At 61.2% G+C, this 24301-nt stretch overlaps 2 protein-coding genes across 2 annotated transcripts in view; one reads left to right on the plus strand and one right to left on the minus strand.

The window, feature by feature from the left end:
- Nucleotides 1–1010, minus strand: part of PTSG_06654 (uncharacterized protein) — a 3577-nt gene extending 2567 nt beyond the window's left edge. The window contains exons 1-2 of the mRNA XM_004991985.1: nt 783–1010; nt 195–415 (exon numbers count right to left, since the gene is read on the minus strand). Of these exons, the coding sequence (XP_004992042.1) occupies nt 195–415; nt 783–884 (323 nt within the window). The 5' untranslated portion in view covers nt 885–1010. The remainder of the gene's footprint in view (nt 1–194; nt 416–782) is intronic.
- Nucleotides 1011–1225: 215 nt separating this feature from the next.
- Nucleotides 1226–24301, plus strand: PTSG_06655 (NOTCH2 protein). The gene is made up of 6 exons (XM_004991986.1): nt 1226–1661; nt 1912–2153; nt 2493–2646; nt 2873–4365; nt 4598–10670; nt 10950–24301. Exons 1-6 carry the CDS (start codon nt 1559–1561, stop codon nt 23897–23899), a joined length of 21015 nt encoding a protein of 7004 aa, XP_004992043.1. The 5' UTR covers nt 1226–1558; the 3' UTR covers nt 23900–24301.

The following is a 24301-nucleotide window of genomic DNA, read 5'->3' on the forward strand; positions in this document are numbered from 1 at the left end:
TCGTGTGTGTGTGTGTGTGTGTGTGTGTGTGTGTGTGTGTGTGTGTGTGTGTGTGTGTGTGTGTGTGTTGTATGCGTGTGTGTGTGTGTGTACGTTGTATGCGTGTGAGTGAGGAGGCGGACAGCGAATCAGATGCACTTTTTTCGCCACAACGCATGATAATGTGTTGAGCACAGTCGCACACACAGCCTTGCCTGTGGAGCGGGGTCATGCCGTCGCCGTCTGTGTCGTTGGGATTTGCGCCTTGCTCAAGGAGGGACTCGACGGTGGCCATGTCGCCCTCAACGATGCAGTCCATGAGCAGGTCTGTGTCTGGAAACTTGACCATGCGTTTCCGGTTCTTCTTGGGCTTGGGCAGGTCTTTCTTCTTCAACCTGTAGCCTCGCGGCGCATTGTGTACCTTGAACTCCACCTCCTGCAACACCAACCAAGGCAGTAACGTGGTTTGTTGGTGAGCCCGATGCAAATCGAGAAAATCGGGTGAACAGGGGAAGGGGGGGGGGGACACACAGGGCAACAGATGATTGAGGTGTGCACACATGTGTGTAAACACACAAGAACTTAGACAAGAACTCTCGGACACTCGCAGGCAACATATGACTGTGTACACACACATGTGCACATGTACACACACACACACACACATGTGCACATGTGCACATGTACACAGCACACACACAGACACACACACACACAGACACACACACATATACATACAAACACACAAATACATACACAGATACACACACAAATAAACGCACACACAGACAAAACACACACACCTCGCCGGATTCGAATCGCGCCAGGGTTTGCAGCTGTTCTTGTCTCCCTTGCTCTGCTGCCTTCTTGGCCTCCATCATGGCCGCCATGCTGTTGCTGCTCATGGTTGCCGTTGCTTGCTGTATTGGTTGGTGTCACCAGACGTGTGGCCTTGTGGCGGGTGGGTGGGAGTGCCAATCGAATCCTCCTTCGCCAACAACAACTTCCTCGTCTGCTTCTTCCCGTTGCTGAGGATTGTTGAATGATTTCTGCAAATGTTCGCGCTTGCCTTCGTGCTTGTTTTGTTTGTTTGCATCCATGCTCGCAGGCAAACACAAGCATTCTTCTCCTTCCTGCCTGTTTGTGGTGTTTGTGCGTGGCGTGTGCTTGACCCAAGAAGCTGGGTTGTGCTGCTCCTGGCTCTCTCGCTTCCTCTTTTGACCCCCATAACCAACGACACTGAACACGAGAACCGTGAGTTCTCCTCTTGTCTTGTGGGTGGACCTGTTGAACGCGGCCCGCAATTTAGCAAGCAAGGCAACTCCCTCAGCTCAAGAAGACTCTGTTCTCTTCTTCGACTCTGCGTTCTTCTTTCTTCAGCCAACACCACGTTCTCCCTCAATTTACGCCTACAGTACAACCACCGCACAACAACGCTGCTGCTGTTGACCAGTGGCAGAAGCACTGCGCTGCGTGAGTGAGTGTGTATTTTGTGCTTGGTGGCCGTCAGCCAGCGGTGCATTGATATTGCCTGCAGGCAACACACCAAGCGGGCAAACCGTGACGAAACGGCGTCAGCATGGCACCCGTTTCAGTACACCCACCACAGCACAGCCATGCACTTCGATGGCTCTCCACATTGCTCCTTGTTCTTGGCGTTTTCTCTTCTCTTTTGACCACAGGTATGGTGTGTGGATGGTGTCATGCAAACTGCGCAGCCGTTGCTTCTTCTTCCTTGTCTCGTGCTTGCTGTTGTGTGTTTTGGTTGTTTTCATCTCTACAACGCAGTCAATACACACATGCTTGTTTGCATTGCTACTTTCATCAACATGAGCCAACTGCTCTTGTCCCATGCACTGCACACCCCATGTATTGCTTACACACACACACACACACACGCACACTTGCACACACACACTTGCCCACGCACAGCGGCCGGTTCGGCCATTGTGCTCGCCAACAACTTTGGAACATGTGGCATTGAGCCTTCCCTCGCCATCGGCAAGTGCGGCGCCGTGCACGTGTCCTTGGACTCATGGGAGCTGCAGCTTCAGGCACCGGCCGACCTGGAATGCAAGTTCTACCACGACAGCGATTGCTCTCAAGTCGTTTCTTCGGGCCTCTCACCTGACATCTGGAGCACACCATCCTCCTCCATCCTTGCCAGAACAAACGTGCGCTTTTGTAAATGCTTAAATGGCCCTGACTGTTGTGCTTTCGTTGGTCGCTTGCTCTGTTGAACTTGCCCGCACACCTTCACAAGCTCTTGACGGTTCGTCTTCTTCGCCTTGCGACACACACACACACACACACACTCACGCACAAACACTCACGCACAACACTCACGCACACACACACACACACACACACTCACGCACAACACTCACGCACACACACACACACACTCACGCACAACACTCACGCACACTCACACACACACACACACACACACACACACTCACTCACACACGCATAACGCACACCTTCTCTCCCTCTCTCCCCTCCCCCTCCAGGTTGGCAAAGGTCGCATGCCCGTGTACTTGCGGTGCGTGGGAACACAGACGGGAACAGAGGTGGTGCTCAAGAACACATGGAACGGGATCAGCACGATCAACGAGGAAGAGTCCCTGCTTGTTGTCGAGAACCACATTGCATGCGACCCAGATCGTGAGTTGTTCACGCAGTATGTGCTGCAAACCAACTTGAAACACACCTTGAAACACGGCCTGCTGCCCGCCCTTCTGTGATTCTTGCCCCTGCTCCACCGTTTGTCCCACACACACATACACACACACACACATTGCTTGTCTTGCTCCTCTTTCTCATCACCCCCCACCCAACAAACACACACATGCACACATTACATCACCCAACACAACACCACCGCCAACAGCTGACCGCGTCGTGTTCTCGTTGAGCGCGAGCGCAACAAGCGTTGTGGAGGAAGATACACCCTCCATCACCTTCAACGTCAGCAGAACAGGGCCCACCGACGATGACGTGAGCGTTCGCCTGGCCGCCGTTGATTTCCAGGCCTCGCGCAACGCGGACTACACGCGCGCATCCGCCTCCCGGCTCATCACGTTCGCTGCGGGCCAGACTTGGGCGCAGGAAACCATCCCCATCCTGGACGATGCCTTTCCGGAGCTTGCAGAGTCGTTTGCGCTTGCCCTGACGCAACCGACCTTGTTGACAGGCTCTGGCCGCGAGGTTGTGCTTGAGGATGGTGCTGCCGTCGTCCTCATCACCATCCAGCCATCCGATGACCCGCACGGTGTCATTGCTCTCCGCAACCCCAACACCACCATCGCCCTGACTGAGCCCCTCTCTGGTGCCACCACCATCACCATCCCGCTCGTGCGCACGGGCGGGACCTTTGGCTCCGTCACTGTGGACTGGATCATTGACGGCGATGCACAGACCCACGACTTTGACGCGCTGCAAGGGTCTGTCACCTTTGGGTCTGCGGAGGCCGCCGCCAACATCACCCTGCAACTGCGCGCCGACAACCAGCCTGAGCTGCTGGAACAAAGCGTGTTCCGGCTGCTCACCGCGAGCAACGGCGCGACCGTTGACGCCGCAAGCGCAGCCCTCACCCTCACGGTTGACCCAAACGACGACCCACACGGCGTCGTCTACGTGCAGGCAAGCGAGCAGCAGCTCATCATGCACCACACTGGTCAACGCGCGCTGCGCATCCTTGCCCAGCGGTCTGCGGGCACGCAAGGCGCTGTCAACGTCACGTTCTCCGTCACCTTTGGCACGAGCAACATCATCAGCAACAACCTCGCCTGTCTGCAGCAGTTTATCATCGCCGACAGTGTCACCATCGCCATCTCACATGGCGCCGCCAGTGCAGAGGCAGTTCTTCCCTTCAGCGACACCGTGTTGCTGGAGCAAGGCGCCGGGTTTTGCCTGCAGGCAACGGCAGTCGCACTGGCAGATGGCTCCCCTGTCCTCGTGGCGTCGGATTCTTTGTCGCCTCGCCTCAACACATCGCGTGTCGACGCCCGCGTGGTTGTCGCGCGTGCGTTTGCCAACGGCGTGGTTGGCTTTGCCGGCACAAGCATCAACCAGGCAGAGCCCGCCACCCAGCAGCAGGACATCACCATCCTGCTTGTGCGCTCTGGCGGTGGTTATGGTACACTTGACGTGCAGCTTTCTCTCACTGGGAATTCAGAGTACGCCGTGCCTGGCCAGGACGTGACCCTGTCATCTAACGTCTCCCACTTTGATGCTGGCGACTCCCTCCACGAGCTCACCGTCTCCGTGCACCCCGACAACATCCCTGAGCTTGCCGAACAGTTCTTCGTCACCGTGGCGGACATTCCGTCCGGCCGCGCCGCCATCGACTCGGACTCCTCTGTTCTCACCGTCACTGTCCCGGTGCGCTGAGATGATGACATGGGTTGTTTTTGGAAGTGAAATGGATGTCTCGTGCTCCAATAATTTCCATACACACACACACACACCCAATTTGCATGCATCCGCTTGCACACAAACGCACACACACACACTCACATGCACACACACACGTATACATACACACTCTCACAAATGCACATGCACACACATACACACTCACATAAACACATGCACACACTGTACTGCACTGCAGAAAAATGACGACGCAAATGGCGTGCTTGGGTTTGAGGTGACGGGCTACCGTGTGTCGGAGACGGACCCGAGCGGACATGTGGTGCTCAACGTGACAAGGACACGCGGGGCGTTCCAGTCTGTGAGCGTGGCGTTTGCCACGAGCGACGGCACGGCGGTGGCCGGGACCAACTACGAGGCGCAGAGCGGGACGCTTGTGTTTGGGGAAGGGGAGCGGAGCAAGGAGATTGCGGTTGGGGTGCTGGATGCGGGGGCACCGCGGGCGCCTGTGCGAACGCTGACGGTGACGCTGGGACAAGTGATTGGCGGGGCGCGGGTGGCGGCCGCATCTGCCACAGCCACCGTCAACATTCAGTCCTGCCACCACTGCAGCTTCAACATCATCGACTCGCCGTCCCCGCTCGTGACAGCGGAGCCAGCAGGCACCAACACGGCCGACGTGACGGAGGTGGCTATCCCTGTGCGGCGAACCCCAGACACCTTTGGGCCCGCCACGCTCCACTGGACGGTGTTTGAGAATGACCCTGCCACTGGCGACATCACTGCCGTGCAGGCGAGCATGGACTTTGTTGACGCCACTGGCGCGGTGTCCTTCGTGCATGGCCAGCAGGATGCCGTGGTTGTGCTGCACATTCGCAACGACAACGAGCCTGAATTGACAGAGCGCTTCAGCCTGGTGCTCGTCTCAGTGGACGGTGATCCATCGCTTGGAATCAACGCAACCCTGCCCATCGACATTGTTGCCAACGACCTGTGCTTTGGCAGCTTCTCGTTCTCGGCATACCCTGCGGCAGTGACTGTGTATGAGCCCCAGGACCCGTCCAGTGGTGCTCGCGTGCACACCTTCAACATCACACGTGCGCGTGGCACATTCAACAGCGTTCGTGTCTCGCTGGAGCTGCAACTCCTAACGGCAGGCGACAGCGCTGCAACAAGCGACGACGCTGTTCTGCTCACACCATCTGTTGTCTTCGCCGAGGGCCAGACCTCTGCTCTTGCGCGCGTCTCCGTCACCAACGACAACATCCCCGAGATTGCAGAGAGCATCATTCTGCGCGCAGCAAGCGTGGCTGTGCTCAACACAAACGAGACGGTCACCTCAGACCTCGTCACCATCGACGACACGGACGACTACATTGAACTGGTGATTGCGGAGAACGACGACGCGCGGGGTGTTGTGTCCATCCGCCCGCTCGCCCTCACTGCCAGTGAAGGCGGTGCGCCCTCCGATGTACAGTTCACCCTCACCCGCACACGTGGTGTGTTTGGCGTCGTCACGGTGACGGCTGGCCTCGTGTCAGTTGCGAGTGGCACTGCTGGCGTGAACGCAAGCAACGTCGCCACTCTCTCGGGCCCGGAGCAAGACGCCTTCCTTCCCATGCCCACTGTCACGTTTGTCGAGGGCCAAACCGAGGCTATGCTCTCTGTTGGCGTTGTGGATGACGACCTGCCGGAAGTGGACGAACAACTGCGCGTTGTCCTCGTCAACACGACCGGTGGCCTAGTCGTCGGTGCCAACGACACGGCTGTGCTCACCATTGCTGCCAGCGACGCAGCGTTTGGCGACCTGTCCATCACCAACGCCTCCACCCTTGCTGTGCTGCACGAGTTGGAGGGTGAGGACGCCATGTACGAGCTGGAGGTTCTGCGTGGTGGCGGTGATTTTGGCACCATCACGGTGGAGTGGCATCTGGAAGTGGTCACGCCTGGCGACGGTGGTACCACGTCCTCACCCCTCGTCCTTGGCAGTGACATCTCCCCATCGTCTGGGACGTTGACGTTTGCGCCCGGTCAGCGACGCGCTGTGGTTGCGCTCACCGTGTACGCCGACAACATGCCAGAGACGAACGAGGAGGCCTTGCTCGTGCTGAGCAGCCCGACAAACGGCGCGCAGCTGCAGGCCAACGCCACGTCACGCCGGGTTGTGATTGAGGCAAACCAGGAGCCGCACGGCGTGGTCTCGCTGGCAGACGCCACCATCATCGTGGACGAGGGCGCCGGCACGGTGTCCGTGGCCGTGACGCGCGAGAGTGGCGCCATTGGCCAGATCAGCGTCGATGTCACCGTGCGTGGCGTGTCCGCTGCGGGCGGTGGTGTGGATTTTGCAGCCACCAACACCACGCTGGTGTTCGCGCCGGGTGTTCGCCAGCTGGCGCACCCCATCACCATCATCGACGATGATATCCCAGAGCTGGACGAGACGCTGGTTGTGTCGCTCAGCAACCCCACGGGCGGCGCGCTGCTTGGCGCCATCACTCAGACAGAGATCACCATCTTCAACAACGACGATGCGTTTGGGCTGGTGCGCGTCGCCAACACCACGCCCGCAGATGTCGCGGCGTTTGACGAGAGCGCAGCAGACAGCAGCATTGTGTTTACAATTGTACGCGATGCGGGCGCCTTCACCTCCATCTCCGTGCCCTGGTCCCTGCAGCAGGTGGCCGGGTCATCTGCCGCCACGCCCGATTTCGATGTCACCGCTGGTGTCGTGCAGTTTGCAGAGGGCGAGCGTGTTGCCACCATCACCGTGCACGTGCTCGATGACGACGTGCCCGAGGACGACGAGACGTATCAGCTGGTGCTCAGCAGCGTCACTGGCAGTGCGCGCGCACATCCGCAGCTTGGTCGCCACAACGTCACCATCGCTTGGAACGACAACGCCTTTGGCATCATCAGCGTGCAGGCGGGCGCGCGCAGCCAGCGCGTTGCTGAGAGCGATGGCAGCGTCTCCATTCCTCTGCAGCGCACGCAGGGCACGTTCCGCCGTGTTGGTGTCAACTGGGTCATTGCCGTGGCCACGGTGAGCTCTGGTGACGTGAGCCCCACATCCGGCACCGCGTACTTCGAGCCCGGCAGCGACACCGCCGCCATTGTCATCTCCATCACAGATGACGCAATACCAGAGGTTGACGAAGGGTTCACAGTGAGCCTGCAGAGCGTCACCGTTGCCGGTGCCCTGCTTGTGTCCGATTTGAATGCTCTGCGTGCAGATGTCACAATCGTTGCCAACGACGACCCGCACGGCGTGATCAGCCTGCGCAGCGGCAGCGGCACGCTTGCGCTGACCAGCGGTGGCCTGCGCTCACTCCGCGTGACACTCGACCGCAGCGGTGGCACCATCCTTCCCATCGACATCACCTTCTCCGTGCTCATGTCACTGCCGCCTGGTGGCGTACAAGCCAGCAGTGGCAGCGGCGGCGGTACAGCAGAGCGCTCTCCCTGCCAGGCCCAGACCATCGTGTCCAGCCCGCAGACGGTGACCATGGGCGACAAGCTCGCGTCACGCGTCGTGAGCCTGCTGATTGAGGAGACGGCCGTGCTGGTGCAGGACGCCGTGTTCTGCATTCAGCTCGACTCTGTCGTGCTCTCCCGCGATGGCTCGCACACCAACACAAGCACGGGCCCGTCACCAAGCTTGGCGGCGTCCATGGATGCCCGTGCACTCAACGTGTCTGTGAGCAGTGCGTATGCCAACGGCCTTGTGGCCTTTGGCGACACTGCGGGGACCGTGCACGTGACGGAGGCAGCAGACCTTGACGCACCCGAGACACAGCTTGTGCCTGTGGTGCGGAGCGACGGCAGCTTCGGCGATGTGGCACTGGCGTGGGAGATTGTGCCCTCACACACGGGTGACTTTGACGCTGTGAGTGGGACCGTGATGCTGCCGTCTGGGCAGTCGTTTGCGTCCATTCCCATCACCGCCGTGAAGGAGCAAGTGCCAGAGCTTGACGAGCTGTTTCAGCTGCGCCTGACGGGCATCACCAGCGGTACAGCAACGCTGGGCGCCGGTGTCAACGACACACGCGTGCAGCTGCTCATCCCCGCCAACGATGATCCGTTTGGCGTGCTTGGGTTTGAGGTGACGGGCTACCGTGTCTCGGAGACAGACCCGAGCGGACATGTGGTGCTCAACGTGACAAGGACACGCGGGGCGTTCCAGTCTGTGAGCGTGGCGTTTGCCACGAGCGACGGCACGGCGGTGGCCGGGACCAACTACGAGGCGCAGAGCGGGACGCTTGTGTTTGGGGAAGGGGAGCGGAGCAAGGAGATTGCGGTTGGGGTGCTGGATGCGGGGGCACCACGGGCGCCTGTGCGAACGCTGACGGTGACGCTGGGACAAGTGATTGGCGGGGCGCGGGTGGCGGCCGCATCTGCCACAGTCACCGTCAACATTCAGTCCTGCCACCACTGCAGCGTCTTCCTTGATCCTACGCAGGACCTGTTTGTTGGCGAGGAGCCTGCATCCCCTGATCCCGCCGATGCCACAGGCATTGACGTGCGTGTCCTGCGACAGCCAGACAGCTACGGCTCTGCGCTTGTTGGCTGGCGGGTGGTGCATGCAGGCACCAACACGCTTGCAAGCGACGACTTTGTGGATGCCAATGGCACGGTGACGCTGGAGCACGGGGAGACCGAGACGACGCTCCGCCTGCTGCCGCGCGCTGACGCCACCCCAGAAACAGCGGAGGCATTTGAGGTTGAACTCACCAGCGTGAGTGGGGACCCGTCTCTCGGCAGTGACGATGTGCTGGAGCCTGTCACGCGCAATGTGCAGCTTGAGCCCAGCGACCAGCCGTATGGGTTGTTTCGTATCGGCACCGCATATGTGCGCGACGGCAACAGTGGCGCGGTGAACTCTGTTGCCGGTACTGCCGATTCCGTGTCCACACAGGAAGGCGACACGGTGCAGGTGACCATTGATCGGCAGCACGGCACGCTCGGCGCTGTTGACGTGTACCTGATGCTGCTGTCCCTTGCGGGCGAGGTTCCTGCCGACAACGCTGCAACCCCTGGCGATGACATTGCTATTCTGCACAGTGCTGGGATTGGTGCTGTTCGGTTCGCAGATGGGCAGACGCGTGCCAACGCAACGCTTGCCATCATCGACGACGGCCTGCCTGAGCTGGACGAGCGTCTGGTGGTCGCCCTGTTGAATGCCACCATTGTCGGAGACACCCTAGCAGCGAGCATGGATGCGCGGCGTGTGCGTGTGTCCAACACGACGCGTGAATCTGGCCTCACCATTGCTGTCGAAGAGAACGACGACGCACATGGGGTGTTTGAGCTCTCTGCACCGTCCCTCGCCAACGAAACGTTGAGCGAAGGTGCCGTGGCCACTGTGACTGTTGAGCGCAGGCGCGGCACGTTTGGCGCTGCTGGTGTCTCTCTCGTGCTTTCTTCAGTTGTTGATGACGACAACACGGCGACAACGGACGCTGTGCTCTCGCAAACAGACATCACATTTGTGGAAGGCGAGAGCTCTGTGCAGGTGACCCTGACCGTCCTGGACGATGCTGTGCCCGAGGATACAGAGTCGTTTGTGCTGTCCTTGTCTGCGGGCAGCGTGACTGGCGGTGCGCGGCTGTCACCAAACGCGTGGGCCACACAGGCGGCGTTCTCAGTTGCGCCCAACGATGATCCCTTTGGCGTGTTCACGCTCGCGCAGCCGCTGTACAGTGTGGACGAGCCAGCCAACGTCACTGTCACGGTGCTGCGGTCTGCTGGACTGTATCGCACCGTGTCCATCCCGTGGCAGGTGAATCAGAATGCCACATCTCCAGATGTCGCACCAAGCAGCGGAGTGGTCGTGTTCGTGCCGGGCCAGACAGAGGCGTATGTGCAGCTCACTGTCATCGATGACAGTATTCCTGAGGACCGTGAGGACGTGGTATTCACGCTGCAAGCGCCCACGTCGCCCGTTGCACGCATCGAGCGCAACACCACCACCATCCGCATTGCCGCCAACGACTTTGTCAACGGCGTGCTTGAGTTTGAACCTGGTCTGAGTGTGCTACGTGTGGGCGAGGACGTGGGCTTGTTTTCCATCACCGTGCGCCGGCGTGGCGGTACGCAGGGCACCGTGTCTGCGGCGTACGAGACGCTTGACCTGACTGCAACGCGCAGCAGCAACGACTACGCGTATGCCCAGGGCAGGGTGGAGTTTGCGCCTGGCGAGACGGAGCAGACCATTTCCCTCATTGTGGTTGACGATGACGTTCCAGAGGATGATGAGCGGTTTCTTCTCGTCCTCTCTGACGCCCAGGGCGGCGCCGTTCTTGGTCTCTCCTCCCAACGTAAGCACGCGCGCATGTGCGTGTGTGTGTGTTTATGTTCGTGTTGGTGTGTGTGTGTGTGTTGTGCTTGTGTGTATATGTGTGTGGTTGTGCTTGTGTGTATGTGTGTGTGTGTGTGTGTGTGTGTGGTAGTGCGTGTGTGTGTATGTGGACACGCTCATGTGGACACGCTCATGCGTTATGCGTTCCTTGGTTGCATCATCTCACACTTACATTCACACCATCACCTTCCCACCACCCCTACCCATCACTCCCCCCCCCAAACAAAACCAAACACAGTTGAAGCTGAGGTTGCTGCGTCGGAGCGGGCCAATGCCGCTGCTGTTGCCGCAGCCGATCTGGTCACGCTGCGCGAGATGCAGGTGACAAACCTCTCGGCAAATATCACTGCGCTCGAAGCAAAGCTGGACCGCCTTGCTGATGCCATTGCCAGCAACGAGACAAGCGCTGATGCTGTTGCTGCAGACCTTGCTTCCGCACGTGCGCTCCTGGCAGAGGAGAACGCCAACCTGACTGCGGCACAGACACTGGCGCAGCAGCGGCAGGCCAGCCTCCAGGCAGCCTCGTCCGTGCTGGACTCCGCGCTGGCCACACGCACGTCCATTGCAGAGCAGTTGGATGACGCCACGACGGCGCTGAACTCCGTGGTCCGACGCGTGGTGGACTTCACACAGGAGCCAGACACCATTGATCTGGCTGCACAGCTGCCGGCGCCGGAGAGCGAAATCGAGTACTATGCTGGCCTTGTTGTCACCGCCGTGTACTACACGCAGCCAGACAGCCCCACACCCCGCTCCATTGCTGTGCGCGAGGGGCTTGGCTTTGGTGTCGTTGGCTCCGCCTGTGGCGGCACGTGCTTCACGGGACTGCACGAGGTGCGACTGGCATTCAACACCACCGTCTCCAACGTCGTGTTTGAGAACAGCTTCACAGACTCGGAGGAGCCCCTCGGGCCTCTCGCTGTCACCATCTATAACCTGGATGGCACCGCCATCGACACCGCCATGATGCAGCGGGACGCCGTGTTCAACAACGCCTACAACATCTCTGCTGCGTTCCCCGGCGTTCGCATTGGCGGCTTTGCCGTGCAGGCAACCGACTCGATTGTGCGCTTTGCCTCTGTTTCCTTTGATCAGGTGGAGGGTGGCAGCTATGAGGATGCGCTTGCACGCGTCAACACGTATTCGTCACAGCTCTCCGCTGCCGATGTTGCCGTGTTTGACGCCCAGCAGCAGGCAGGGCTCGCCGCCCAGGCCTACGTGCAAGCGGCTGCAGCGTTGTCGCAGCAGTCTGCAGAGACAGCGGCAGCACAGCAGCAGGAGCAGACGCTCAGCCAACAGGCCAGCGCACTCAACGCCACGTTGCTCATGTTGCGCACGGACAGCCGGCAAACCCAGTCCCTGCTCAACTCGCAGCGCCAGCGCTACGCGGACCACACCTTGCTCCTGCAACAAGCCGAGAACGAGCTCATCCAAGCGCAGGAGCAGGCAGACCAGCTGGCCGCTGCCGTGACAGAGGCGCAGCAGGCGGCCGTGTGCCCTGACCTGCAGTGCGTGTCCAGCATCACCGTGGAGATTGCACACAACGATGATGCCTTTGGCGTCTTCTCCATCAACGCGACTGCGGCTGTGGCCTCGGCCACCGCAGGCGAGGGCCAGGCCTTTGTTGTGCCCGTCGTGCGTGCTGCCGGCACCTTCCGCGCAGTCTCACTGCAGTGGCGCCTCAACTTTTCCTCCACAGCGTCACCAGCAGACATTGCTGCGCCCACCACGGGAGCACTCACGTTCTCGTCGCGTCAGACGAGTGCTGAGCTTGTGCTTCCCATTGTTGACGACGCAGTGACAGAGGAAGCAGAACACCTGAGCGTGATCTTGACAAATGTGTCCCTGGGCCGGGTTGAGGACCCCAGCTCGCTCACACTCACCATCGACGCCAGCGATGCCGTTGGCATCTGCACCCCAACATCGTGCGCCAACAACGCCACATGCGTGGATGGCGTGTTTGACGTCACGTGCCTGTGCCAGCCTGGTTTCGCCGGCGACCGCTGCGACATCAACATTAACGAGTGCGCAAACGTGACCTGTTTCAACGGCGGTACCTGCGCGGACCGGATTAACGACTTTGACTGCGCGTGCATCAATGGCTTCCAGGGCAAGCTGTGCGAAATCTCACCGCTGTGCGACCAGGGCGAAACCTGGTGCTTCCGCAGCAACGCGTGCGTGCACACCGCCATCTCGCAGCAAACATGCCAGGTGCCGTGCGACAGCGAGACGCACGTGTTCTGCTTTGCGTCCCAGACGTGCCGCCCCCGCGTCGTTGCTGACATGCCATGCCCCGTTCCTGGACCCGCGCCGCTCATCACAGCACCGTTCGCCATCAGCGTCGCCGAGGACACGGCTGTGCTCACGTCGCTGGCGAGCGTGTACGCCACCCCGCGGCACCGCTGGGGTGAGAACATCACCTACTTCATCGAAGATGTAGGCATGGGCGGCGGTGCTGCTGGCGACGTTGCCAACACAACGGTTGCTGGCCCCTTTGCCATTGACACGCTGACCGGTGTGATCTCCCTCGTGGGGCTCTTGGATCGGGAGCAGGTGGACGCGTACACGCTCCTCGTGACTGCTGTCGACTCTGCACCAGACCACAAGACAAACAGCACCACCGTCACAGTGGTGGTGACCGACGTCAACGACAACAGCCCCACGTTCGCGCCCGCCACCCCAACCGCGGTATCCGTGCTGGAGAGCGCGTCTGTGGGCACACAAGTCGCGCAACTGGTGGCGAGTGACCCGGATGCAGGGGCCAACGGCAACGTGCGCTTCACACTTGACGCCGGCAACGCACTGGGGTCATTCCAGCTCGACTCGTCATCTGGTGTGCTCAGCGTTGCTGGCACGTTGGACGGCGATCAGCAGACGTCGTACACGCTCACCATCTCCGCACACGACCAAGGAACACCTCCGCTCACAACCACAACAACGCTGGAAGTGAACGTGGTCGTGTACCCACCACCCGCCTTTACAGACGGAGGCAGCTACACAGCAGGGTTCCCTGAGGAGGCAACAGGGCTGGTGGTGCGTGTTAGCGCTACAGTCCAGCACCCGTACAGCAACGACGCCGTGATGTACGCCGTTGTGTCTGCGGAGACAAGCGAGGGTGATGACGTGACTTCACATGTTGGCGTCAACAGCACCGGGCACATCCACGCCACGCAGGCACTGGACCGCGAAAGTTACGCGTTTGTCGTTGTCACTGTTGCTGCCACAGATTTTGCACCGCTGCGCAAGACCTCGCTGGCTGTTGTGAACGTGACGGTGGTGGATGTGAACGACAATGCGCCCGTGTTCGACAGCAGCGTTGCAGATGGGGTGCTGGTGTTCGTGCGGGAGGAGGACGCGCCAGGCACCCTGGTCACAGACGAGCTCACGGCACAGGACGCGGACCAGGGCGACAACGCCCGCATCACGTACAGCATCGTGAGTGGAAACACGGGCAATGCGTTCAGCATCGACGCAGACACGGGCGTGGTGACGCTTGCCGCACAGCTCAACGGCAGCGTTGTGGACGAGTACGTGCTTGGTGTTGAGGCGCGTGACAACGCGGCGCACGTGAGTGACCAGCTGTCTTCGGTTGTGAGCGTGAACGTGAGCGTGGTGTACTTTGGGGCGCCCGTGTTTGGGGCACCGTCGTACCGCGGGAACGTGAGCGAGGACGCAGGCGTGGGGACGGGTGTTGTGCGTGTGTGTGCGACGGCACAGCACGACGGAGCAGACCAAGGGATTGACTTTGCGATTGTGAGCGGGAACGTTGGGGGTGTGTTTGGGCTTCGCATGGGCAGCGACAACGTGAGCGCGGAGGTGTATGTGGCGGGGCCGCTGGACCGCGAGACGCGCGGGGTGTATGTGCTTGGGGTGGTTGGGCGGGACCGAGGCCCGCTGAGGAAGCGGAGCGGGGTGGGCGTGCGTGTTGATGTGCTTGATGTGAACGACCACGTACCGGTGGTTGTGGGTGCCGATGGCGGGGAGAGCGGTGGGTGGCCCGAGCCTGTTGTGCGGATGGAGGTGCGCGAGGAGGCGAGCGTTGGGAGCGTTGTTGGGGTGATTGTGAGCGAGGATGGTGATGCTGGAGCGTATGGGACGGTGACTGTGTCTGTTGGTGCGACGCGTGTTGGCGGCGGGGACTTTGGAGGGGTGTTTTCGCTTGACGGCGGGAGCGGGCGGGTGCTCGTTGCTGGCGTGCTTGATGGGGCTGAGACGCCCGAGTATGTGGTTGAAGTGATTGCGCGGGATGGCGGGGGCCTGACCTCCAACGCCACCCTCATCATCACCGTCATCTACTTCAACGGGCCCCGGTTCAACGCCACTTCCTACGCTGCAACAGCAGCGGAAGACGTGGTTGTAGGTGCCACCATCGTCAACGTCTTTGCGGTTGCGCGTCACGACCAGCTAGATCGCACCATCGACTACAGTCTCGCAGACTCGCTTGGACTGTTCGACGTGACTGCTGATGGCCGCATTGTTGCTGCTGCGCCACTTGACTACGAGACAGCCACATTGCACGAACTGACGGTCGTGGCGACTGATCACGGCCCATTGCGCAAGTCCAGCAACGTCACTGTCGTGGTCACTGTGACTGATGTGAACGACAATGCACCCGAGTTTTCGCCGCCCTCCTACACATTTACCATTCGGGAAGACGCGAGCGAAGGCGTTGTTGTTGGCAGCGTGAATGCGTTTGACCTTGATTCTGGCGCCAACGCCGCTCTGCACTTTAGCACCGACTCGCCCGCATTTGCTGTTGCTTCGCCCTCAAGCAGCGGTGTCACGACCGTTGACGTTGTGGTGACGGCATATGGGGCTGTAACCCTGGACGGCCTGCAAGAGCCAACAATTACCTTGACAGTGACTGCCAGGGACGGTGGCAGCCCTGCCCTCTCCTCCACGGCGACAGTGACCATCGATGTGACGCTTGTGCCGACGGTGCAAGCGCCATACTTGAAGCTGTACAACACGCTCAGCGCAGCGTCTGGGTTTATCCCAGCCGAGTTTAGCAGAGACGTGTCGTCGCTCGCGCTGGTGTCGGACTTTGACACGCGTCACGGCGTGTGGGACATCAGCGTGGATGACGGGTCCACGTGGACACGTGTCAACACTGGCGCGCGATGGCGTGACAACACGGCGCTCGTGCTGCGGACGGGGGAGAGCAGCAGCACTCTGTTGCGGTTTGTGCCCACGGAAGGATTTGCTGGCGTTGCCACGGTGCATGTGCGTGCGTACAACGGGGACAACGCCACCATCACTGGCGCTGCTGCAGGTGCTGCTGCCGATGCACTCGTTGACGTGGGCGCAAGCCCCGATACCTTGCATGATGTCAGCGGCAATACCGCCCTGGGCGTTGTGTTCGTCGCCGCCCCGCTCAGCAGCGTGCAAGTTGCAGAGAGCACGAACGTGACCGTGGACCTGCCAAACCTGCTTGAAGACACATCGCTGCTGCAGAATGTCGGCGTGCAGCTGACATCACTCCTGCAAGGTCACCTGCAATTTGCCACGGTGAGCGGCCCCGCGACGGGCATGGCTGCGCTCACCACTGGCGGCTGCGATGGTACCGGTACATGGTGTAACAGCACGGCCGTTGCTGTGATGTTCCCAGACGATGTCGACACGCTCGTGCAGCCGCGCGATCACGGCATCGTCGTTGAGAGCGTATCGGAGAGCGCCGGTGTGTGGCAGAGCCGAGCAGCGTCCGTGACTGGGTTTGAGGAGACACTTGTAGGCGATGTGGTGCCGCTGCAGTCGCTGCTGCGGTTTGTGCCGGCGGCAGAAGAGAATGGTCTGTTTGAGATGGTGGTGCGCGGGTGGCATGGAAAGCTGCATGCGCTCGCACGGCAAGCGAGCACGACAGCCCACACCATCACCATTCGCCAGAGTGTGGTCGCAGTTGCAGATGCCCCACGTGCGCTGACTGCGAACGTGACGCTGGCGCCCGTGCCATACGAAGTGACAGCGCAGACGGCGAACGGATCGCGCGTTGACGAGAGCATTGCTGGGCATGCGGTGGATGCAGATGGGCAGGCCATTGGCCTTGCTGTTGTTGGCGTCGCAAACTGTATCACAACAACAGCCACAGCAACAAGCAGCAGTAACGGTGACAGATGCCGCGGATCGTGGCAGTATCTGCTTGATTCGACGCAGGAGTGGCGTGCGTTCCCACTGGATGCCAGCGACCAGAAGGCGGTGCTGCTGGCGCCCCACTCGCGTGTGCGCTTCGTCCCACTGCCCAACTACTTCTGGCCACGCGGCAATGCCTCGGTGTGGCTGCGTGTGCGCTACTGGGATATGAGCGTGGGCCGAGCCGGTGACACGGCTATGCTTGCAGACGCCTCGGCACCGCAGCAGCTGCTGTTCCCAACAGCCTTCAGCAGCCGCGTTGTGAGCGTGTTTGTGGACCGCCTTGGCTGTGACGGTGAGGTTGGCAGCCAGCTGTCCGTCGATGCGTGCGGGGTGTGCGGCGGAAACGGCAGCGCGTGCGCTGGGTGCGATGGCGTGCTTGCGTCCAATGTGCAGGAGGATGCGTGTGGGGAGTGCGGTGGTGATGGCTCGTCCTGCATGGGGTGCGACCTTGTTCCGCTGTCCAATGCGCAGGTGGACGAGTGCGGCATCTGTGGCGGTCAGAACCTGAACAAGGACTGCGCTGGCGTGTGTTTTGGGGTGGCGTCGCGAGACGACTGTGGCGCCTGCTTTGGCGGAGACGCAGAGCGCCAAACACCCGACCTCGACAAGGATTGCGATGGCGTGTGCTTTGGCGCTGCGTTTGTGGACGACTGTGGCGCGTGTGTTGAAGGCGCAACGGGCCTGAGTGCCAACTACAACAAGGACTGTGCTGGCGTGTGTTTTGGTGGCGCGCAGATCAGCGACGTGTGTGCGCTGCAAGGCGTGTCGTATTGCGGTGAGCCCGTGCTCGACTGCAGTGGTGAGTGCTTTGGTTCCCGTATCGTGTCGAGCTGCGGTGATTGCGTGCAGCCGGACAACGCGACGCTCCTTGACTGCGCCGGCGTGAGTGGCGTGACACCTCGTGTCGTGCCCGTATCCTCTGCCTCTGTGCGCTTCACAATCGCTGGGAGCGGTTTCCCGCCAGATGTCGGCGCACGCGACGTGACCTGCCGTGCCGTCAGCAGCAGTGGCCGTGGCAGCGTCACTGGATATGGGTGGGTGGCGTCTTCGACCACGATCACGTGCGTGTTCTCGACGCTGACCGTCGGTGATTATGACCTTGAGGTGGAGCTGCACGGGTCTGCCCTGTCATCGTCACCATCATCATCATCATCATCGTCACTTGCCGTTGCTGTGGTGAGTGATGCTGCATCTGTTGGCGCCCCGCCCACGACCAACGTCAATGCGTTCCCTTACGACACGCAGACGTTCAACCTCTTTGCCGTGACGCCGTCCTCTGCCCCACTTGCCAATTTGAGCGAGGCCGTGGACGCTATTCGCGTGTCCGGCGCGCTGTCGTCGTTTGGCCCTGCAGACGAGACCACAGGGTGCCTGTTTGTGACGAGTGACACGGGCCTGCTCGGTGTGGTCTCTGGGCAGTGGTTTGCGCGGCGTATCAACTGCGTCGCTGGGCCGCTGCAGTTTGCGCGACAGATTGAGATTGACATTGAGGATGACGAGCAGCAAGCGTTCACCACGCTGGATGCTGTGGAGAGCCACCTGCGCCAGGCCCGCCCCGACATTGCCAGCGTCACCTTCACTGTGAGTGGTGATGGCGACGCGGCCTCGGGCAAGCCGCTGCCCACCGGCAGCAGCGTGCTGGTGGAGTTCTCAGCGGACCTGAACCAGATTGCGTGCTTGGAGGCATCGATGGCCACCATCAACGCCCTGTTTGGCCTCTTCCCACGCGTCTCCAGTGGAAGTGCTGGAAGTGCTGCTGATGCTGATGCAAATGCGGTCCCCACGCTTGTTGGCAGTGACGTCCTGTCACTGTCATCTTCCGAGGTCGTGTGTGCCGTGCCTTCAGTGCAGCGCTCAGCGACCATGGAGGTGATGCTGGTGCACCAGGGTGTGGTGGCGGCTGCTTCAGGCACCACGCCCACTGTCACGTTTGTGCACCGCGCTGCACAGGCCAGTGCCCGCTTCTCTGCCTCTGGCCGCCACCTTGTGGTTACGTTTGACGTTGGCGTGCTGCCTGTGGAGCCGTGTGCCGCAGTGTTCACGGCGGCATCACGGAGCGCGCTGGATGCAACCGCGTGCACGTGGACGACGCACACACTGACCGTTTCCCTGGGCCGCAACGCAACCCTGCTGCCTGGCGACCGCGTGTGGTTTGCACCTGTGGACACCAGCGGTGATGTGGCAGCGGACACCCTCAGCACAGGCGCAGGCATTCACGTGGCCGGTGAGCTGCACAGCTACGCCGTGTCTGGGTCTGTCGTCGTTGGCCTGCCTGATGACTACCAGCCCTCCATCCCCCGCTTCACGCTGCCGCAACAAGTACGGGCGTGCGCAGGGCTGCTGCTGGATGCCAGCGCATCACACGTGGCAGCCGGGCGTCCAGCCACGTTCCACTGGAGTGCACTGGCCCACGGAGGCGAAGATACGACCGCGCTTGAAGCGCACCTTGCCAGCGTGTCTGGTAGCAGCGATGGCCCTGAAGGCGTCGTGGTGGAGGTTGCAAGTTCCCTCCTGCGTGCGGGCACAACATACACGTTTGGCTTGGCCATTGAAGACGCGCTGGGCGTGCGCAGCAGCGTCGTTACGGTGGACACGACGGTGATGGTACAGGGCAGCGTTGGCGGTGGTGCACAACAGGTCGCGTCGCTTGAGATCCTTGGTATTCCGCCTGTCCTGCATGCGTCGTCAGATCTCACCGTCCGTGTGCGCCCCGTTGCGCCGCTGCACGGGAACACGTGTGCGGGCGAAAGCCTTGGCACAGCGATTGCTGCTGCTCTTGGTGCTGCGAGCGGCACCAGCGCAGATGTGCAGTACTGCTGGCAACTCTCGCCGGCCCGCGCGTCCAATGGCGGAGCGCCGCTGGCTGTTGCTTCTGCATGTGCGCCAACACCGTGGTTTACAGTTTCGGGCACACTGCTGCTGCCCCATCAGCAGCACACGCTGACGGTGACGGTGCGAGTGACATCGGAGGATGCCGAGGCACCCGTGCTTGCGTCCACCAGCACCGTGTTTGACGTCGTGCCAACGCCGCTTGAGGCGAGCGTGCTTGGCGGTGACTTGCTGGGCGGGCGGCGCACGGTGCCATTGGACGCCACCATCAGCTTGGATGCGTCTGTGTCCTCTGATCCCGACGCCACGGACGAGCTGGAGCTGTTTGGCTGGCGGTGCGAAGACATTGCCCTGAGCCAGCCATGCAGCACGACAGCAAACGGCAATGTGCCCAGCGTGCTGCTCTTCCCTGCCACGCCGCAGCTGTCGCAGGCTGCGGCAGACTTTGGTGCCGGCAGCTACCGCTTCACGGCCACGTATCGCAAGGGCGGCCGCTTTGTGGACGCACGCGCCGTGGTGGAGGTGGTGGAAGCGCCAGTCGCACCCCAGCTGCGCGTGTTTGGGGTGGCGCAAGGGTATGTGCCCACGCCCACAGAGCACGTGTTCCTGCCCCACGCCGTGGTCAACCCGTCCCTGCCCGTGACGGTTGTCGTGGAAGTGACACACGCGTCCGCGCTCGCATCTGCGACATGGTCCGTGGTCGCCGACAGCAGCAGCGGCAGCGGTGGGAATGAAGATGAGGAGCCGTTGGCGTGGCTTGACTTGGAGGCAACCGCTCTGACGCCACTCACGTACACGCAGGCAGAATTGGCTGCACTGGTGACGTTGGACGACGGCACCCAGCGCACGTTCCTGCAGCTCACCCTGCCCCCAGATGCTGTCGTGTCTGGCGCAACGTACCGCTTTAGGTGCACGGCAGCGACGGCCGCTGAGCACGGGTTTGCCGAGGCGACGGTGGTGGGCAACCACGTGCCGTCTGGTGGCGCCCTGGATGTGGTGTCGTGGACAATGACGAACAATGGCATGGGCGTGACACGCGCTCGCCTGACTGCTCAGGGCTGGGGTGACGCTGACCTGCACTATCCGCTGATGTATCGCTTTGGCGTTGGCGCTGACCCAGCCACGCGCGTGTGGCTGACGACGTTTGATTACAGCAGTCGCCTCTCTGGTGTGGTGCTGCCTGCTCCCGCAAGCAACACCACCACGCACGTGTCTGTTGTGCTGCAGGTGCGCGACAGGCTTGGGGCCACCGCGGAGTCGACGGTGGAGGTGGCGACCAGCACAGCAACAACAGCCGGCACAGGAACAACCCCATCGGTGGATGCGGCTGCGTTGGCAGCCAACGTGAGTGCTGCGTTGGACGCCGGCAACTGGCCGCTGGCGGTGCGTGTTGGCGTTGAAGCTCTGTGGATGACAGGCGACTCCACAAACGCTGCAGTGGTGGTGGACACGGTCGCCGGCGTTGTCTTGGACAGCGTGCGCGCTGCCCTGTCGCTTCAGTCTGGCTCCTCATCGTCTTCCTCCTCTGCCTCTTTGACAGACGGGGAAGCAGACTTGTTGCTGTCAGCAGTGGCTGTCGTTGCAAACAGGCGTGCGTTCCTGTCCGAAACAACACGCGGTCGTGTGGGTGAGTTGACGGAACACATTGGCGCCATCCTCATTCCGGCTGCGGAGGAGGAAGGCCTGCTCAACAGCAACAACAACAACAGCAACAGCAACAGCAACAGCAACAGGCGGAGGAGGGCGAGCGGCGCTGTGGATGGCGGGTACGGCAGCAGCAGCAGCGTCACGCCCCAGCAGGGCCTTGCGATGACTGACATTTATTCGAGCGCCATTGCGCTTGACTCGTTCACGGCCACCAACGCCGCCCTCAAGGCGCGGCTGAACACACTGCTGCAAGTGATTGCGCGCGTGGAATGTCGTCGCCTGTCCTTCAAGGCACGGCCGTACCAGCTGGAGAATGACCTGTTCCACTTGGAGGTTGCCGTGCTCTCTGGCGCCAGCGTGCAGACTGTCGACACGACGCAACTCGACTACGGCAGCGACTTTGAAGCGCGCTTCGAGCGGTGGGCGTGCGATGACCCCGCCCCTGCAAGCCGGTGCGCTGGCGTGTGCAGTGCCGCTGTTCTCTTCAACGCGGACATGACAACGGCGTTTCAGGACGAGCCTGCGTTCCGTCGCGCGAGCCCGCTGCTTGACATGCGCTTCTACGACCAGACCTCCTTGCACACGGTGCAGGTTGCGTCGCTTGACCCGGCGCTGTCGCTGTTCCTGCCCATCACCGAGGCAGCGCCAGCTGGCACGACAGACAGTTCACCTCAGCGTCGCAGAAGGAGCAGCAGTAGCAGCAGCAGCAGCGATGACGTGGCTGCGCACGACCGCGTGAACACACCACATGTCGTCACCAGCAGCAACGTTGACAGCAACAGCAGTAGCAATGGCGCGAGCAGGGATGGGAGCGATGCTGTGCGCGTGCGTCGGGAAGGCCCCTCTGTGTCAGCACCGGAGTTTGAGTGTCTTGTGTATGACGCGTCGCAGCATCTGTGGTTGGCGGATTCCCGCTGCAGCTACTTTGCGCCCAACACGGGGGAGCAAGGCGTGGACCAGCTTGAGTGCCGCTGCACAGCTGGTAACCTACAGGTGGCCGGGTACTACTACGCTTCCTCAACGACGGGCGAGGTGAATGTCACGGTGCCAGCAGCACCTTCAGGTGACGTGCTTGCCTACCACCTTCGCGCGTACACATACGAAACGGAGACGAATGCCGAGTCTGCGGCGTGGCTGACGGGCTTTGTGGGCACATTCTACCAGTCCATGGTGCAGTTGCTCTCCCTGCAGGACAGTCAGGTGGCAGGCGTCGAGGTTGTGTCTGTCATCAACGGCACGGGCAACCGGCAGACGCTGGTGGTGGACTTTTATCTCGTTGAGCCTGACGGCAACGGCGGCAATGCGACGGTGCTGGACGGGTATGTTGAGGACCTCAACACCTTGATTGACACGCGCCAGGCACGGTTCGTGTACGACTCCACGACGTTTGAGCTGTACAACGTGACCATGGTGTCTGGTGGCGGAAACACAGGCGGAAGTGGCAGCAGCGGCTCGCTCGGTTCTGGCTTCTGGGTGGGCATTGCGTTTGCCATTGCCGCCGCCCTGGCCATGCTCGTGGCGCTCGTGCTGCTGCTGCAGGGGCGAATTGGCGGACGCGAAGGAAAGGCGAAACTCGGCGGCAAGAGCGTGGACGACGAGAGCACGCTGGAGATGGTTGATCTTGGACGGCGGTCGCTTGCCGCGTCGTCCAACACCAGCAGAAGGTCCTCTGTTGCGCAGCTGCTGCCGCGGTTCATGCGACGCACCAGCAGCGTGGTCATGCCGGAGCAGCTGGTGGAGGTGGACGAGGAAGGCGAGGAGGACGAGGGCGCGCAACTCACTGGCGACGACGCACGTGATCAGGTGGCCCAAACCGCCTCCACGCGCCTTGCATGGACACGGCGCTCATCCTTGTCGACAATGGCCACGGCTACAACAGCAGCAACAGGCGCTGGTGACGGTGACGGCGAGCATCAAGTGAGCGGGGGTGCTGCTTCCACTCCTGCAACTACACCTGCGCGCCGGCTCTCCGTTGCATCTGCGACGTCACCGCAAGTGGACGAGACTGAATTCAGCAAGGGCGGCAGCAGCGATCGCACTGGTGGTGGTGATGATGATGATGATGGCGCCAGCGGCACGCACGGGGCCGCACTGCCTTTCTCTCCGCGAAGCAGCGCGTCTTTGGGTGGCGATGGCCAACAACAACAACAACAACAACAACAACAACGACAGCGGCAAGACCCGCTGGCACCACTGACATCCACGACAACACCACCTCGGGGCATGCCTCCACGTGTGCCGCGACTGCCGTCGTCGTCATCATCATCCTCGTCGTTGTCGGCTGCGCCTGGTGGAACTGTGCCCGCACCGTCTGCTCTGACACTGCGACCAGCCCTTCGCGTGCCGTCGCTGCGATCGCGACAAGGCCCCGGTGGTTCTGAGCCGAGCACGCCTGGTACGCTGCCGCAGTTGCGCCCAGGCATCCGCGCACCACAGAGCTTGCCACGGCTGCAGCCACGTGCGCTCCCTCGCGTCAACCGTCCACCGCCGCCGCGTCGGCCATCCCAACAGCAGCAGCAGCGAACAGTGGTGGCACCGATTCCGGAGGAGAGCGATGCTGATGCCAACGAATCCCAGGCATGATACCGAGGAAGATGGCAGTGCTGGCTGGTGTGTTTGTCATGGTGCTGTTGTTGCAACTGTTGCTGTGAGAGAGGGAGAGGATGTGTGTGTGTGTGTGTGTGAGCGTGTGTGTTGTGCATGAACGAGAGGATGTGTTGAGTGAGAGAGTGAGAGAGTGAGAGAGAGAGAGGACCAGTGTGTTGTGTGTGTGTTTGGAATTGAACTGACTTTCAGACCTTGCCGCGGTTGGGGCAATACGCGTGTGCTTCATTTCAAACCTTCAAACAGTGTTTTCTTTCTTCTTTACACCTCATTTCCTTTTGTATGTTGCATGGAGGGTTGTGCTTTGTGTGTTCTTGTTGGTCGTCAGATGTTGGGCATCTGAGCAGATACAAACACAGAAGATACAATCTTCTTCCTGTG

This window comes from Salpingoeca rosetta, assembly GCF_000188695.1.
Source record: "Salpingoeca rosetta unplaced genomic scaffold supercont1.18, whole genome shotgun sequence".
Taxonomy (NCBI): domain Eukaryota; class Choanoflagellata; order Craspedida; family Salpingoecidae; genus Salpingoeca; species Salpingoeca rosetta.

Bases quoted from the DNA above. Each gene is read 5' to 3' on its own strand.
- PTSG_06655 (XM_004991986.1), top strand. From the start codon at position 1,559: ATGGCACCCGTTTCAGTACACCCACCACAGCACAGCCATGCACTTCGA. The intron at 4,366-4,597 runs GTGCGCTGAGAT...ACTGCACTGCAG, and splicing joins TTCTCACCGTCACTGTCCCG to AAAAATGACGACGCAAATGG. The intron at 10,671-10,949 runs GTAAGCACGCGC...AACCAAACACAG, and splicing joins TCTTGGTCTCTCCTCCCAAC to TTGAAGCTGAGGTTGCTGCG.